The sequence below is a fragment of the Caretta caretta genome, chromosome 4 (genome assembly GCF_965140235.1).
Source record: "Caretta caretta isolate rCarCar2 chromosome 4, rCarCar1.hap1, whole genome shotgun sequence".
In the NCBI taxonomy this organism is placed as follows: domain Eukaryota; kingdom Metazoa; phylum Chordata; order Testudines; family Cheloniidae; genus Caretta; species Caretta caretta.
This window is the reverse complement of record NC_134209.1, coordinates 121,893,145-121,910,279: the sequence shown is the minus strand read 5'-3', so window position 1 is coordinate 121,910,279 and position 17,135 is coordinate 121,893,145. Positions and strand designations below refer to the sequence as shown.

General features: G+C 38.5%; 1 protein-coding gene across 9 annotated transcripts in view; it reads right to left on the bottom strand.

Annotated features, from left to right (window-relative positions):
• LCORL (ligand dependent nuclear receptor corepressor like) overlaps positions 1–17,135 on the bottom strand; it is a 177,697-nt gene that overhangs the window by 119,685 nt on the left and 40,877 nt on the right. For all 9 annotated transcript variants that reach the window (XM_048848741.2, XM_048848747.2, XM_075128016.1 and 6 more), the window contains exon 2: positions 5,743–5,808. In XM_048848741.2, coding sequence (XP_048704698.2) covers positions 5,743–5,808 — 66 coding nt within the window. The remainder of the gene's footprint in view (positions 1–5,742; positions 5,809–17,135) is intronic.

The following is a 17,135-nucleotide window of genomic DNA, read 5'->3' as shown; positions in this document are numbered from 1 at the left end:
GCCCCCATGCTCAGGAATTTTCCTCCAGGGCAGAATGGCAGAGGCCCTGGGGGGTTTTCACCCTCCTCTGCAGCATGGGGCACGGGTCACTTGCTGGAGGATTCTCTGCACCTTGAAGTCTTTAAACCACGATTTGAGGACTTCAATAGATCAGATATAAGTTAGGGCTTTGTTACAGGAGTTGTGGGTGAGACTCCGTGGCCTGCATTGTGCAGGAGGTCAGACTAGATGATCATAATGGTCCCTTCTGACCTTAAAGTCTATGATTCTCCCGAGATGAACAGGACTTATCTGAAGGTGAATACTGAAGCCATGAGCTCCGATATGGCCAACCTGGTTGATCCTGCTGTTGTGGAACCTGTGCCTAAGGAGCTGTGTACCTCTTTTGCCTTACCTACAAAGTGGGGAACTGTAGGGTGCCATCAGAACCCTTCAGTAGTCGTGCTTCCGGAACGGGAGTGGCAGGCCCTGGCGAATGTTCATTTCCTCAGAATTGGAGGAATATGAGATCTCCGCAAATGGCAGTGCCGATGGAGCCTCAGAACAGGATGTGTCAGAGCATGGGTAGAAGGTAAGCGCAGCAAAACATGAGGAAACCTCAGTCCCTCTGAGGCAAATAGCTTGTGGGTGCCAGGAACGCTTTTGAGTCTCCCCAGAGTCAATGTTAACTGGTTTTTTGATGGGATCGGAACAAGTAAAGGCATCAGTCTCGGAACAGACATTTCTTGCGACACCAGCAGAGCTGAAGTAGGTAGAGCATGAGGGTCTGAGATCAGTATCAATGGATCTGGTGAGCGGTTCAGCCTTTATTCGCTCTTGTGAGCCTCAGAACGAGTAGTTCCTCCGGGGCTGGATTTTGTAGACAGTGCAATGTCTTTCTTGGACTTGGAGGAAGACTTACTTATGTGCATGCTTCTGTGACTCATGGGTAGGCCATGGTACGAAGTCCATAACACTGGTACCAGCAGAGCCAGATGGAGGTTGCATAGTACGGGGAACACTCTGAGGTTGCTCAGGCCAATGTACGGGGAAGGGTTCCCTGGCTAGGATCCGATTTCAGTCCCTTGTCAGCTTCCATTAAGTAATTTTTGAGGCAAGAACTCTGCCTTTTTGCATACGGGCAGGGAAGGAGAGGCAGATATGGCACCTGAACACAACGTGGGGTTCCTCCAAAAAGTACAAACTGCACTGATACTAGTCACTGATGGAAAACAAGCAAAGGCAGGAAGCACAGATTTTGAATCCTGGTGTCTTCGGCATAATCCACTACCCAGGCCCAGGTAACGGGGGAGGGGAAAGACTGGTTGGCAAGAAAACAATCAAAGCGGCATCCCATGTTCTTAGCCCTATCAACTACTATGAAACTAGAAATTGCCTATAAAGAACAATAAAATCCTAACTATGAATCAATTTTCAAAATTACCTGGAGAAAGGGTGGTGATTAATTGAGTTGCATCTGATGTCGCAATGGTCTAGGATGGTTGGCATAGATAGATACATGACTTACTGTTTTATTACATATGGGAGTCAGACAACATGCCTACCTTGCAGAACTTTCTAGGTTACCACAAATCAAGCCCCATGAAGTTTTCCATCCACAAAACATGTGCCCCCCACACAAACACACCAATTAATCAATTACTCCACCCTAATTCACTTCCTATAGCATTGTTACTGTTTCCTAATAAACACAGCAAGAAGCTTGATGTTCTCATCACTTCCCTTTTAACTTTTTAAAACAGCTGAAGTTTCCATTTGGTGGATGAAAGTAAAGCATAATATTTCTAGTATCACAAAGCTTTCAAGTGTTATGTTCTTGTAAATACTCCAGAATGACACAAATCCACCACCATCCCTCGCCCAAAACTCAAAACACATACCCATTGCCACCTTCCTCAGAAAAATCCAAAGCGTGTTTGTTTGTTTTTTAAATACCTGAAGGAGGAAAAAAAGTGTTTTTTCCACCACAGTTTCTTCTCTATCTGCAAAAGAAGAAAGCAAAAGGGGGGAGAGAGGGAGAACCTGATACCGCATCAAGTGAACCAACTGATTTGTTTAGCAAAAGTTATGCTGCTGGAGTTTGGGGCCAAGAGGTTCTCTATGGATTGGGTGAAAAGGCAAGAAAAGCTTGTTAATTAAAATAAATAAAGCTGCAGTAGGACCAGGTAAAGAGTAATGAAGCTTTGGGTCTAATGATGTAGTCGGAAACTGACATGTTCAATAGTTGGTGAGTGAAGGAACATGAAGTCTGAGGGAATTCATTGATTCAAGAAGCCTCAAACACCTCCAAGCGTCAGTGCCTTGATGTTACTCAAAAAATGAATTTATTGATTCTAAACATAAAACTGACAATAGAATAAAGAAGTGTTGTTGAAGCCATGTTGGTCCCAAAATATCAGAGACAAGGTGGGGGAGGTAATATATTTTATTGGACCAGCTTTTGTTGGTGAGAGAGACAAGCTTTCAAGCTTACACAGAGCTCTTCTTCGGGTCTGGGAAACTTACTCAGTCTATCATAGCAAAATACAAGATGGAAAGAGACTGTTTAAGTTGGTCCAATAAAAGATATTACCTCACCCACCTTGTCCCTCGAATAAGACAAAGAACTAAGGCACAAATTCAGCAAGGTAATTAAGCATGACAGGTTTCAGAGTAACAGCCATGTTAGTCTGTATTCGCAAAAAGAAAAGGAGTACTTGTGGCACCTTAGAGACTAACCAATTTATTTGAGCATAAGCTTTCGTGAGCTACAGCTCACTTCATCGGATGCATACTGTGGAAAGTACAGAAGATCTTTTTAATATACACAAAGCATGAAAAAATGGGTGTTTACCACTACAAAAGGTTTTCTCTCCCCCCCACCCCACTCTCCTGCTGGTAATAGCTTATCTAAAGTGATCACTCTCCTTACAATGTGTATGATAATCAAGTTGGGCCTTCTCCCCCCCCAACAAACCCACTCTCCTGTTACGGAGGGGGGGGGGGGCGGGGACGGGAGGGACGGGACCTGGATTTGTGCTGGAAATGGCCCAGTACACTCTGTAAGGAGAGTGATCACTTTAGATAAGTGATTACCAGCAGGAGAGTGGGGTGGGGGGGAGAGAAAACCTTTTGTAGTGGTAAACACCCATTTTTTCATGCTTTGCGTATATAAAAAGATCTTCTGTACTTTCCACAGTATGCATCCGATGAAGTGAGCTGTAGCTCACGAAAGCTTATGCTCAAATAAATTGGTTAGTCTCTAAGGTGCCACAAGTACTCCTTTTCTAATTAAGCATGAGTTTAAGTACCTTGCTGAATTGAGCCCCATGTGAAGAGGCAAATATGATAAAATGCAATGTCATTCAAAGCTAGGATGTGAAACTAGTCAGTTGTAACCAGGAGTTCCATTGTTAAATGACAGTCAGAAAGACTCTGACCACTGAAGCAATGGATGTGAACGGAGTACTTCAAGCAAGAATAAGATGACCTCTAATGTGTTATCAATGTAGAACTTGGAGATAAAGGGAGCTCTTGCCAAACCTCCTAGATGCCACTGTAATACAAATCAATTTTAAAAAATATAGTGGGAGGGCATCCCAGTCTGACTCCTTCTCTTTCCCTTACCACAGCTGCTCTGGCAGTTCCCTGGTTTAGTGTGCTGCCGCTGTAGCGGCAGTGGTATGAACCCAGCAGGGGTGTCAAACATATAGCCCAGGGTTCAGAACAGTGATTCAGGCATACTGCCTAAATAATGAGAGACAGAAAATGGCAATGTAACACTATATATCTCAGCCAAATCTGAATGGAATTTCATGGGACACAGAAAAGGCACTTCTGCAGTCCAAGAGAATTCTCAATGTCAAATATCCAAGGTCTATTGCAAACAAGGGAGATATGAGACCTTTTCAAAGAAAAGATTTCACAAATTCTTTATAATGGAAAGTGTTAGCCAGGCTAGAGAGAGGGGGAGAAGGCCCAACTTTATTATCATACACATTGTAAGGAGAGTGATCACTTTAGATAAGCTATTACCAGCAGGAGAGTGGGATGGGGGGAGAGAAAACCTTTTGTAGTGGTAAACACCCATTTTTTCATGCTTTGTGTATATAAAAAGATCTTCTGTACTTTCCACAGTATGCATCCGATGAAGTGAGCTGTAGCTCACGAAAGCTTATGCTCAGCTTCCCCATTAATATATCCCATATACATAAATGCACCAATTATAGAGCAGTGAAATCTGTCATGTAGATCATCATGTTCCTTTACCTGCATCATCTGCATTCTACCCATTATCCCAATACTACCAACATTCCATGCTTCTGAACTGCTTTCAATCCACTTACAAAACAAACCATAAAAAGGTTTTTCTTCTTTCTATGCCCCAAATATAAAAATTCCAGTGCCCAGGAACATTCAAACCTTGGATCACTAATAGGTTTAAAATCTAGTGTCCTGTGCCCATTAGTAATTATGTCTAGAAAAGGAGTGCTTTACACCGTTAGAAAGCCAGGAATCCTCCCTTCCCTTTCCAAATGGTGAAGTGTATTTGTTTCCACCACAGTACACAGTAATCAGTTAGTACTGTATCATACCTAAAACTGACATTCTGGAAAAGTTATTTTTAGGAACATGTAAAAATTACACAGACATTTTATAATCTCTGACTGATGGCACTCCTGGCTTTACAGATGGAGGGAAACAAAAAACAGTATCAAAAATTGTCACAATTTTTTAAAAATATTCTCGGGGGGGAGGAAAAAAAGTGAGACAAAAATGCAAAAGATATAAAATGAGGGAACACTGTAGAAGATTTTACTAACAAATGATTTGCATAACTTAGTCATGGAGTTGCCACCTTCAAGTAATGCAGTTATTCAAATTCATTCCAATAAAGCTATAAACACACTACATTTACTACTCCAATAAACACACTACATTTATCTCTCACATTGCCATAACGTAACACTTATGACAGTCAGTAACAAATTGCAAGGCAATGAAAGGTAAGGCAAGGGAAAAGATTTTGAGTAGCTAAGTGGTTATAGAAAGAGCAGGCTTTTTCAATAAATTATGAAAATGGATTTGACAATGTCCTTTCTTTTTAAAAATTCAGGCACGTTCATGCAGGCTTCACCCGCACTGTTTTAGTGAGAAACCATTAATATGGCACCATCATTTATTAACATCACACCACAAAGTACATTTTCCTATCAACTTGAATTTTAAAAAATTGTAACTGTTTACAGTTATTCCAGCATAACTCTGCAAACTTGGAAAAAGATGGTTACGTGGATGCTAGAAGAAGACTGTATTATAAAAATTAGGTTAGCCTCTTAAGAGTAGGTGATTATGCAAAATTAATGGCTGTTGAGAACCACCTGATTCCTAATTAAATCTGATAGCAACAATGTCAGAGAACTAAACTGTTTGCCTTCCCTTCTAAAAGTTGCTCACAAAAAGAAAGTTAATAAGGGATACAATATTCCAGAAAAAAAAAAATCTTTCCTGTGCCAGATACTTAGGGATGCCTAGTTAATCCAGGCACTTCATTACTAACAAGTTCCAGCTACTAATTCTGTATACGTACAGAAAGTATGAGAATGGGAAGGAGGCTAAGATGAAAAAATGCATTAGAGAAAACACAAAGTTTCATAGCTTCACATTTCCTTCTCAGACTTCTATAAATCCTTAAAAATAAAATTTCTAACTAAATGAAAAGCTAGTAAATAAAACCCAGTGCACTAAATATGAGCCATTTACCTTCAAATAAACTGAGGTCTCTTCGTAGCCTTGGTCCATAAAGCCCTTCTAAAATACTTTCAAAACCTGAAAACAAAAGAGAGATTTAAAATGGTGAACAAAACCCTTTACCCCAAAATAAATCAAAACAAAAGCCACAATTAGGCAAATACTTTTTAAACAAATGTAGCAACTAAAAATTGTTACAATTTATCTTGTAGAAATTTTTCTTTATTTATAGTGCTGTTCAACAGAACTAGAAGATCAACCTAAGACAAGGCAATTGCCATCTGTACCGAATCAGCCTACTAAGCCATGCCCCAACAACCTTATCAGATTTAAAAATAACTACAAGGAATCTTAAAGGTGAGACGATTAACCTCATAGCTTCTCCACAAATGAAGCAGTATCTTCATTTCATTGAGAGGTAGGTTCCTCTATGACAAAAATGTGAATCTTCAAAACACAAGGTTCTCAGCTTTGATCTTCAGAATTATATAACTTGAATATGCATTCTAATAATATGAATTTCTACAAATATATCAATTATGAACTTTTCTAGACTAACAAAGCTTGTTTCCTCTTTTTGAATTATAGTGCACTTTTTTTCGGGTGGCAGGGGGGAGGAAGATCTCCCAAGAATTCTCCCTAGTCTCATACAAAAATGTTTTAAAATTAAGGATGAGACAAATCAAAATATTTTCAAGATTTACCAGTTTACTTAAGGCATCTGGAAATATCAATTCCATAGGACTACAACAGAAGAAAAGATGATGTGTCAGGAGGCAATTGACAAGAGGAAACACAAGAGGTGGTTCAAGTCTACTGCTGGAAAGGGGGGAGGAGTTTCCAACACTGTGTTGGAGTGGCAGGAGAGTGTCTTAGGCTGTGTACACACTACAGCTTAAGTAGGGCTAAGTTATGTTGCTTAGGGGTGTGAATAAGCCATCCCAGAGTGACACAAGTTACACAGATTAAAAGCAATTGTGTGGACAGTGCTGTGTCAGTGGGAGAGGTTCTCCCACCAACATAGCTACCATCGCTCGCGGGGCAGCAATAATTAAGTCAACGGGAGAGCTCTCTCCCGTCTGCTTAAGGTATGCTACTGAATTACATCATGCATGCTTATCACTTCATGAAATCATTATTCTTCTGATACTGAGACAGTACTAAAAAGACGTCTTATGCTAAGCTGTCTCTTTGAGGTACTCATGCACGCTGTGTACTCATTATAATTACTTTTTGGGCAATTAATTCTACAAATTACAGGTCAACCCCGTTGAAACATCTCTGAAGATTGTTGAATAATGATGTTAGTTTTGCCATTTCTAACCATTTGGATTTGCATAGTTATAGCAGCTTTGTGAATGGGAGGTCCATGAAATTACTTTCCTTTAATTATTAAATAAGAAAAGCACTGTTAGTGTAAATGTCATCTTCTACAGACCAATCTCTCAGTATGCTTCTGCTCATACCTGGAGAAACCGAAAAAGAACCAACAGAACTGGTCAAAAAAATTTAAAGGATTTTTTCTTAAGAAAAATAGCTAACATTTTCAGCTGAAAAATTTCTGCAAATTAACTCCGGAGAGGGCGGGAGAGTGTCTTTTTGTTTTTCCTTTCTTGCTCAACTTTTCAGTGGCAACATGAGAAAGGGGCAGGGAGGAAGAAAAGTTTTAAAAATTCAAAAGTGAATTTTTTGCAAAAATGTTAATTTTAAATAACTGAAAAGTAATTCTTTTTCCTACACCGGCAAAATTAAAATGACTGGCATTTCTGCACTAGCTCTCCCCCATTTACTTTTTTAAAATCAGCTCTATGGCTAATTGTAATACAAATTCCTGTCCACGTGCAACTAAACTAGGACCAATTTCAGATCTCGGTCTGCTCAGATAGTCAACCTGGGTCAACTTCCCTCCTTGGTTTACCTGGGTCTGCTTCTTTCTATGTTGGATACTATCTCCAGGCCCAGACAAATGTTTACTGTGTTGGTATCAACGGTTCATATTTTCAAACTTTTCTTTGCAAACATCAAAGCTAGAAAGAAGTGCTTTCAAAATGAAAGCTTAGATTCTGACATCGTATGACTCTGTGAGCTGGTGACCTAGGCATATGTCTGTTTTAGCTATACCCTAACTCCAGCCCTACCAAGGAGGTGTCAACTTTCCATTAAGGGAAGAGCAAGCGCAAGCCGAGGACTCCAGCAGAGCACACATCATATTGACCATATGCAGTCTAAGCCTGGGGTGTCTCAAATAACCTGCAATACAATGTCATTATGTTCATTTTTGGTACTTTTCCTCCCTCTAGAACTTTAAATTTTATTATATTGTAGTCATCATTACTTGGTTTCAGCTAGTTACTTCTTGAATTAACTCCTGCATGTTACTTAAGAGTACACTGAGTCTTTGCTCTTGTGCACTCTAGAACTAACTGTTTCAAGAAGCAGCCATTTAAAGTGTTGAGAAATTGCTTCTCATAACTTTGTCCTATTACATCATTTGACCAGTTTACATGCAGGTAACTGAAAAGCTCCATTACTACACTGGGGTAGTAGTTCCACAACAGTGCAGGTTACGTGAGACTTCCATTTTAACAAGGGTGAAGAGTCTATAAAAAGAATCTGTGTTTTGCATGAGAAGAATTCCGAATGCTTATTGAAGTTTATGAACTGCTTGAATTTTTATGGCAGTTTGCAGTGATAAAACAAAAACTAACCTTTATATTTTAAGAGTAGAGTGACTTTTTTTTTATTTTTATTTTTTTTAAGTATCTGACATTGTCTTAAGATCATTTTTGAAAACATACTAAAAGTAGTCTGATGTACGAAATTAAGCGTGTGTGATTCTTTACTATGAGTAGATTGGAAGAATGTTAAAAGAAATAACTACACAAAATATATGGCAAAAGGTGTTAAAAGTTACTGTATTTAACATCAACATTTTGTTGTTGCTGGTCAAAGCTGACAGTTACCGATGACAAAGTATAATGGTAAATTATCTTTCACAGTGGTAGCCGTGTTAGTCTGTATCAGCAGAAAGAACGACGAGTACCTGTGGCACCTTAGAGACTAAAATTTATTTGAGCATAAGCTTTCGTGGGCTAAAGCCCACTTCATCAGATACATGTAGTGGAAAATACAGGAGGAAGCTATTTTTATTTTTTATTATACATACACACACACTATGAAAAAAAAGGTGGTTGCCATACCAACTCTTAATGAGACCAATAGATTAAGGTGGGCTATTATCAGGAGGAAAAAAAAAAAATCTTTTGTAGTGATCATAAAAAAGATGACTACAAAAGTTTTTTTTTTCTCCTGCTGATAATAGCCCACCTTAAATCGATTCTCCCATTTTTTCATGGTGTGTGTGTGTATTTATATATATATATATATAAATATATAGCTTCCTCCTGTATTTTCCACTGCATGCTTCTGATGAAGTGGGCTTTAGCCCACAAAAGCTTACGCTCAAATAAATTTGTTAGACTGTAAGGTGCCACAAGTACTCGTCGTTCTTTCTATAAATTATGTTTACACCATGACCCCACATATTGAGGTTTAAAGAGCCAGACTGTATTACAGGTGAATCTTCCGAAATAGTGTACTGTGGTAGGAAACAAATGTCTGTTACATTAGGTCGTCCTAAGCCTTGTCATTAGGCTAAATACAGGAGTAATTGTATGAAAAACTCTATCAGAGGGAGAAATACCAGGATAAATAACTCCTCCCCCACCTGGTATTTAACTTATGCACCAGTGTTGACACAAGAACAAATGGATACAAACTGGCCATCAACAAGTTTAGGTTTGAAACTATACAAACGTTTCTAACCAACGGAAGAGTGACATTCTGGAACAGCCTTCCAAGGGGGAAAAAAATAATCCTAACTGGCTTCAGACTGAGTTTGATAAGTTTATGGAGGGAACGGTATCATGAGACTTCCTAAATGGCATGTACCCAATTTGCAACTGCTAGTTGAAAATATCTCGCGTGGCCAGTTATGGGACACTAGATGGGGAGGGCTCTGAGTTACTACAGAGATTTCTTTCCCAGGTGTCTGGCTGCTGGGTCTTGCCCACATGCTCAGGGGTCTAACTCATCACCATATTTGGGGTTGGGAAGGAATTTCCCACCCCAAGTCAGATTGGCAGCTTCACCTTCCTGTGCAGCATGGGGTAGGGTTTGCTTGCAGGTTTGAACGAGTGTAAATGGTGGATTCTCTGTAACTTGAAGTCTTTACATCATGATTTGAGGACTTCAGGAACTCATTCAGAGGTTATGGGTCTATTACAGGAGGGGGTAAGTGAGGTTCTGTGGCCTGCAATGTGCAGGTCAGACTAGATCATGATGGGTCTTTCTGACCTTGTAATCTATTAAAAGAAAAATGTATTATATGTAAAGCACGTGTCACACTTTTGACTGCTGGTGTTACTCACTGACAGATGGAGAGGTATGCTTCATACAGAGAGACCTGGAATACAAGTACAGATAATGCTGCTGCAGCTGCTGTTAGCCAAACTCATTTTTTGGAATTACAGGATTGATTAGGGAATATTTCAGGAAACAAGAAATCATGCAAACCACTGACGGGTTATGTTATCATTGCTAAACATAGTGGTCTACCCATAGCGTATTTACTTCACGGACTTTTCATTGGTGATTAAATATGAGATATAGAGACCCTCTCACCATATAAAACAGTCAACACAGCCAGCAAGCCTCAGCAATGCTGTTTCTCCCTCTCCAGCTCTCCTTCTCTCCACTCTGCCCTGGAGAGATACCTCCTGTAGTACACCAATCTTCCTCACAAAGAAGAAAACTACAAAACATATTTTTGGTTAAGGCTGCATCAGGACAACCCCCTTCCCCAAATCTATCCAGACCCTTGAAAGTGTGAAAACAAGTTAGGGAAAGAGTTTCCAGTATTCCTTGTCATTTTTACTTCATCTACAGTGCTGCTGATCATGCATGCCAAGAGGCATTTAGTTCATCAAACTCACTCTGTCACAAAATGTTAACAATTTCAGCAGGGCTGAAGCAAAATAACTATCCAGAGAAATTAACTATCAATAAACTGATACAAGTAGTATGAGGTCAACATCAAGACTGTGTGTTAAAGAATTGGATAAAGTTGGGATATTTGTTGTTTCAGCATACATTGGTTATAAAAGTGAATACCTCTGGACTACGCTATCAGTATCGAAGAGGGTATGAAAACAGCCACAAGTACTGGAAAACTTTCCCTTGTTTCTTCCACATTTCCAAGGGGATGGATTTTGGTGCAACCTTAATGTCACTAAACTTAGTTTGTTAGACTTTGCTTCTTTTATCTCTTTCAACTTTGAGCACTTGGTGTCTTTTTCTTGAGCAAAAGGCTAGTAATAAAGCCCTACTAGTATATTTGTATTTTTACAGTTCAGGATTCGTATTCAAAGATTCAACTGCGTGCTGCTCTCCACTCTTTTTTTCTATTAGATTTTATGAAACCTTTTAGATATACCACATCACTTCACTGAAAAGGTCTACTTTGAACTCACCCTCTGTCCCCATAAGACCCTCCCCTCTGGTGTTTTACTTCTGGGGCACAGAGCTTCACAACACCTTTCTACAGGGGACCCAGAAGCCCTGGACAATTTGTTTTTGCTCAGCACCAAGACAAATTGTTCAAGAGGACACCAAGCATGAAGAGGATGATGGCTATATGGATTGAAGAAGGGACTTGGCATAGAGCTAACTGAGCCTGTACCATGTAAGCATAAGAGTCGTATTTCATAAAAGAGCATTTATGTTGTCCTTAATCGTTGCCTTAGGAAGAAGCATTCTGAAGACTGTGGAGGTTGTGTTATAGACACATCAGGCCAGCAAGATTATGACTGCTGGATTTAGATTTCGGAGGATATAAACTGCAAGTCCTGGGCCCAGTGGTGCCGACTTATATGTGGAAATCTTATTAAACAAGGTTACCGTCGTAGGTTATGCAATGAAATGTGTCTGCTTAACCCAAGGAAGTTTAGCACAAGAGGCTGCCTTAGTAAATGCCGTGCAAAGCTCTCGAGACCCTACCAGGGTTTTAAACAAAATCATCAAACTGAAGGATACCCATGTAATATATTGTATTGATCACATGAGCCGCACAAAAAGTTACAGAACCTGGTTTAGGAAAAAGATTTGCAAGACATCTAAAGTTAGAGAATGGTGAATGGACCAATGTGACATTAAATATAATAAAACATGGCATCTGTAACTAAAAGTAACTGATGAAAAGGTCTTTATATTTGTGTGGGTTCTAGTGCAAGGCCAGTGTGGCCCTTAAATAAAATGGGGGCTTTGAAGCGTGTCCCCCCCCCAAAAAAAAGCTTTCAAGGGGGTAGCTTTCAAAAACTCTAGCTATTGTCTTTAAAAAAACCAAACATTTTACAACAAAAAAGATGGAATGTCTGTTGTAAAATCTGGCTGAACTAAAACCCCGTGGTTGAAATAAAGCAAAAAATGACTAGGTTGTATAGCTTTCTCTCTCAAACCATGTTCTTGAGAACAATATAGCTGACAAAACACCCATCAATATGCCTTGGAATTCCTGGCTTAATCAATCTGTTCTTTGAAATTGCCTGGGTGGATCTACAGCCTTCGGCAGTTGTGTAAACAGATACCAGGTCCTTAAGGTTACAGCAAAGTAAGATGTTACGATTTGCAAAAGGATCCATAAACAGTTTTAATGAATATCCAGGTTTGGGCAATCAAGGTGGGACCAGGTGACAAGGGCTATGTCTGGTTTAATAAACCTTTGATATTTGTAAAAATGCCATGGATCAAACTCTCTGGCAACTAAAACAAAGTAATGACAAGTTCAAAAAAGTAGAGTTCATTTTCAATAGCAATCCCTTGGCCTACCCCATATCGGAAATGGTGAAGGGAGCCACAAACTTCCACCATATTTATAAAGTAAGAGTATGCTGTAAGAACATGCTCCCTATCACATAACTAAAACCTACAGGTATTTGTGCTCTCTTTACTATTTAATTCTGTAAGAATACGGGTGCTAGGTCCACTTTCATGTAAAAGCAAAACCATAACTTAATGCACAAAAGAAATGTTTAAAACAAATTCATTTGCAGGAATGGGGGATTCGGTAACAGTCAGAATTGCTGTGTATGTTTATTTACTGTTTAAAAAGGATTTACAGTGCTGTTTTTAATTGAAATAGAAAAATATATTTTAACTCAGTGGTTCTCAAATTTTTGTACTGGTGATCCCTTTCACACAGCAAGCCTCTGACTGTGGCCCCCCTTATAAATTAAAAACACTTTTTAAATATTTAACACTATTATAAATGCTAGAGGCAAAGTGGGGTTTGGGGTGGCAGCTGACAGCTTGCAACTCCCCCATGTAATAACCTCACGACCCCCAGTTTGAGAACCTCTTAACTAAAAACTAAAAAGACAGTTATTATCCAGAGACCACCAAAAGGGGATGTTCCGGGAGAAATACATAAATTACACATGAATCTATCAGTTAAGGGTGATAGTGATCAAAACAACGTGTTAACATACTCTGAAGTTTTGATTGAACCAAAGCAGTATGATGGTATAAAATATGAGTTTTTTGGAAAGACCAGTAGTCCTTTTACAACAGAAAGCACCTTTGGACAGGGTTAATGTTGCTAGACTGTAAGATATGGTTGTCAAGCTGTCTTCAGTGGCTCACAAACTTGGGTGCCAACATCAGGGCAGACTGTTACAAATCAGGGCACTAACCCCAAACTGGTTTTAGGTGCTATAACTAGATTTCAACAAGTATTAAATGTAAACTCCCCAAGCACTAGAACAGCCTTAACATGGAGTCACAGAATCTCCTTGGGCACATTAGTCTACTCTGCAACCCAGTCTTAGTAATAGATGGTTCCTTATACCAAAAATCACAACAATATTCAGATTACTCCAAGTCCCGAAGGGCCAGTCACTTATCAGAGGTCAATTGTACCTTATGTCACTCAGAGACCATGCTTGTAGCCAATCCTGTAATAAAAACTAAAGATTTATAAATTAGGAAAAATAAATTAGTAATGTTAAAGCGGGTGAACATACACACACACAAACGAGTTAGTGTCTTAAGTTCCAAAAGGTAAAAGAAGCTGCCGAGATATGTAAGCTTTCTATGTTCGTTAGAGCTAACCCAAGCTAAGCAGCTTGGGGATCCCTTGCTTATGCTTACAAATATTGCCCTCTCCAAATTCCAAGTAGCACGGAGATACAGTTCCTCCTGGTCAGGGATTTTTTTTTCCCCCTTTCCTCCAGAGTTCAAACTTATGGAATACATATCAGTGCCTGTCTCCTCTTCATAGGTGTGTGTGTGGCAGGGGTGCAATCAAAGTTTTTGCCCTTTGAAACCAAATGAGCCTTTGTGAAACATCAATGGACCTTCTTCTGCGTAGGACCAGCACTTTGCATAAACTCACGAAACAAGAAAGAAGTATTTAATTAATGTAATTACACACGTTTACATCATTAACACTTAATATAACTTTATATTTTGGGCTACAGATGTTATAAGTGAGAGCAATATATGCAACACCCTACAAGCATTTCAACTAGGGCTGTCAAGCTATTAAAAAAATTAAATCGAGATTAATCGTGCTGTTAAACAATAGAATACCATTTATATAAATATTTTTGGATTTTTTTCGCATTTTTAAATATATGGATTTCAATTTTAACATAGAATACAAAGTGTACAGTGCTCAGTTATAAATATTTGCATTGTAAAAATAAAAAAATATTTTTCAATTCACTTAATACAAGTACTGTATTGCAATCTCTATCATGAAAGTTTAATTTACAAATGTATTATATACAAAAAAATGCATTCAAAAATAAAACAATGTAAAACTTTAGAGCCTAAAAATCCACTCAATCCTAGTTCTTGTTCAGCCAATCACTAAGAGAAACAAGTTGGTTTACATTTGAAGAAGATAATGCTGCCCTCTTCTAGTTCACAATGTCACCTGAAAGTGAGAACAAGCATTCTCGTGGCACTGTTGTAGCCAGCATTGCAAGATATTTATGTGCCAGATGCACTGAAGATTCATATGTCCCTTCATGCTTCAATCACCATTCCAGAGGACATGTGTCCATGCTGATGACTGGTTCAGCTCAATAATGATCCAAAGCAGTGCAGATTGACACACGTTCATTTTCATTATCTGAGTCAGATGCCACCAGCAAAAGGTTGATTTTCTTTTTTGGTTCTGTAGTTTCCGCATCAAAGTGTTTCTTTTTTAAGACTTCTAAAAGCATGCTCCAGACCCCGTCCTTCTCGGATTTTGGAAGGCACTTCAGAGTCTTAAATCTTGGGGCGACTGCTGTAGCTATCTTTAGAAACCTCACATTGGTATCTTTTGTGTTTTGTCAAATCTGCTGTGAAAGCGTTCTTAAAATAAACAAAAACATGCTGGGTCATCATCCAAGACTGCCATAACACAAAATATATGGCAGAGTGCAAGTAAAACACACAGCAGAAGAAAATACAATTCTCCCCCAAGGAGTTCAGTCATAAATTTAATAAACGCATTTTTTTTTAAAAATAAGTGTCATCAGCATGGAAGCATGTCCTCTAGAATGGTGGCCAAAGCCTGAAGGGGCATACAAATGTTTTGCAAGGTATTTACGTGCCAGATAAGATATGCAGGCTACAACAGTGCCATGTGAATGTCTGTTCTCACTTTCAGGTGACATTGAAAATAAGAAGAGAGCAGCATTATCTCCCATAAATGTAAACAAACTTGTTTCTCTTAGTGATTGGCTGAACAAGGGGAAGACTGAGTGGACCTGTAGGCTCTAAAGTTGTACATTGTTTTGTTTTTGAATGCAGTTATGTAACAAAACAAAAAAAAATTTGTAAGTTGTGCTTTCATGTTAAAGAGACTGCACTATGGTACTCATATGAGGTGAATTGAAAGATATATCATTTTTACAATGCAAATATTTGTAATAAAAATATAAAGTGAGCACTGTACACTTTTTATTCTACGTTGTAACTAAAATCAATACATTTGAAAATGTAGAAAAAACATCCTAAATATTTAATAAATATTAATTGGTATTCTATTAACAGTGCAATTAAAACTGCAATTAAATCAAGATTTTTTAAATTGGAATTAATTTGAGTTAATCACATGAGTTAGCTGTGATAATCAACAGTCCTACATTCAACTCTAAACACTAAACACATTCTTATCAACTTAAGATTTATTTTAACAATGTTAACACACAGGTGAGCCAGGCTGGGTCCAGCTATACGTTTGTCAGTGTTCATTAAGGCCTAGGGACATGAGCTGGCACCTGGTTTGTAAGCGTACAATGGTGTGGTTACTTTATAACTCTGTATATCTACCTACTCCCCCGCCCCCTCGCCCTTTGTCTATACGTTTCTTACTAATCATGATACATCTTTATCGCAGAGGGAGTTATTTAGTATGGAACCAAAAACTTTAAGCCGTAATGTGGAAGGGCCAGATACAATTCCATTTTAACTATGCCTGTGTTTAACATGGTTTTAAAAAAAAAAAAAGGGTACTTAAAACAGCTTTTATAGGGATTTCTGCATCTGGGGAATACTACTAACTAAAATTTTGCTTGCTCTTTAACCAAAAGGCCCAAGTTCTTGTGTAGGAAAACAGAGTAAAGTTGTGCTGGCACTTGATTCTTCTGAAGTGGAAGATAAATTTCTGAAACGTTGCTTTTAAAAACATGTTTTTTTAAAAAGGGGTGTTTTTAAAGTTAGTTTTAATACTAAATACTAGTTTTAATACTAAAACCACAAATTGTTATTTGTGGTTTAGGTGCATATGCAATGTGTCATTTTTTCTATGGCAAAACATGTGTCTGCCCCCAGAAAAGGGTATACATAGGTGTGTCGTTTTTAAAAGTATTTGGTTACAAATGGTTTATTTTTGGGTGTTAATATACTGGGTTTTTTTACTCCAGCCAAGATTTTTATTGATTGTGTGTGTGTGTGTGTGTGTGTGTGTTTTGAAATGGGTTAAAAAGTCAGTATATGTATTGTAGCTGTACATGTAATCTTTTTTTCTACAGGATAAAAGGTGTTTGTATGTATGTCCCAGGAAATTAGTACTTCCCAGAAAAGGAGATTAATTTTGTGTAAAATAAGGAAGATTTTCCTCCCTGTGAGGGGAGGGAAGAACATGTAGAATGGTGTTTGCATGTTTTTTTATAATGGGAGAATGGAGAAATGTACTAATGTTAAAAAATGTTTGTCTATGGCTGGAACAACACTGTTAGTAGAAAAGAAATTTAAAAAACTGAGCGAGTGAGGGAGAAAAAGAGCACACGCATGTCTAAAATGGCATTTGTAAAGCACTGTTTTAATACAGTTTTAAATAGTAGAAAAACAGC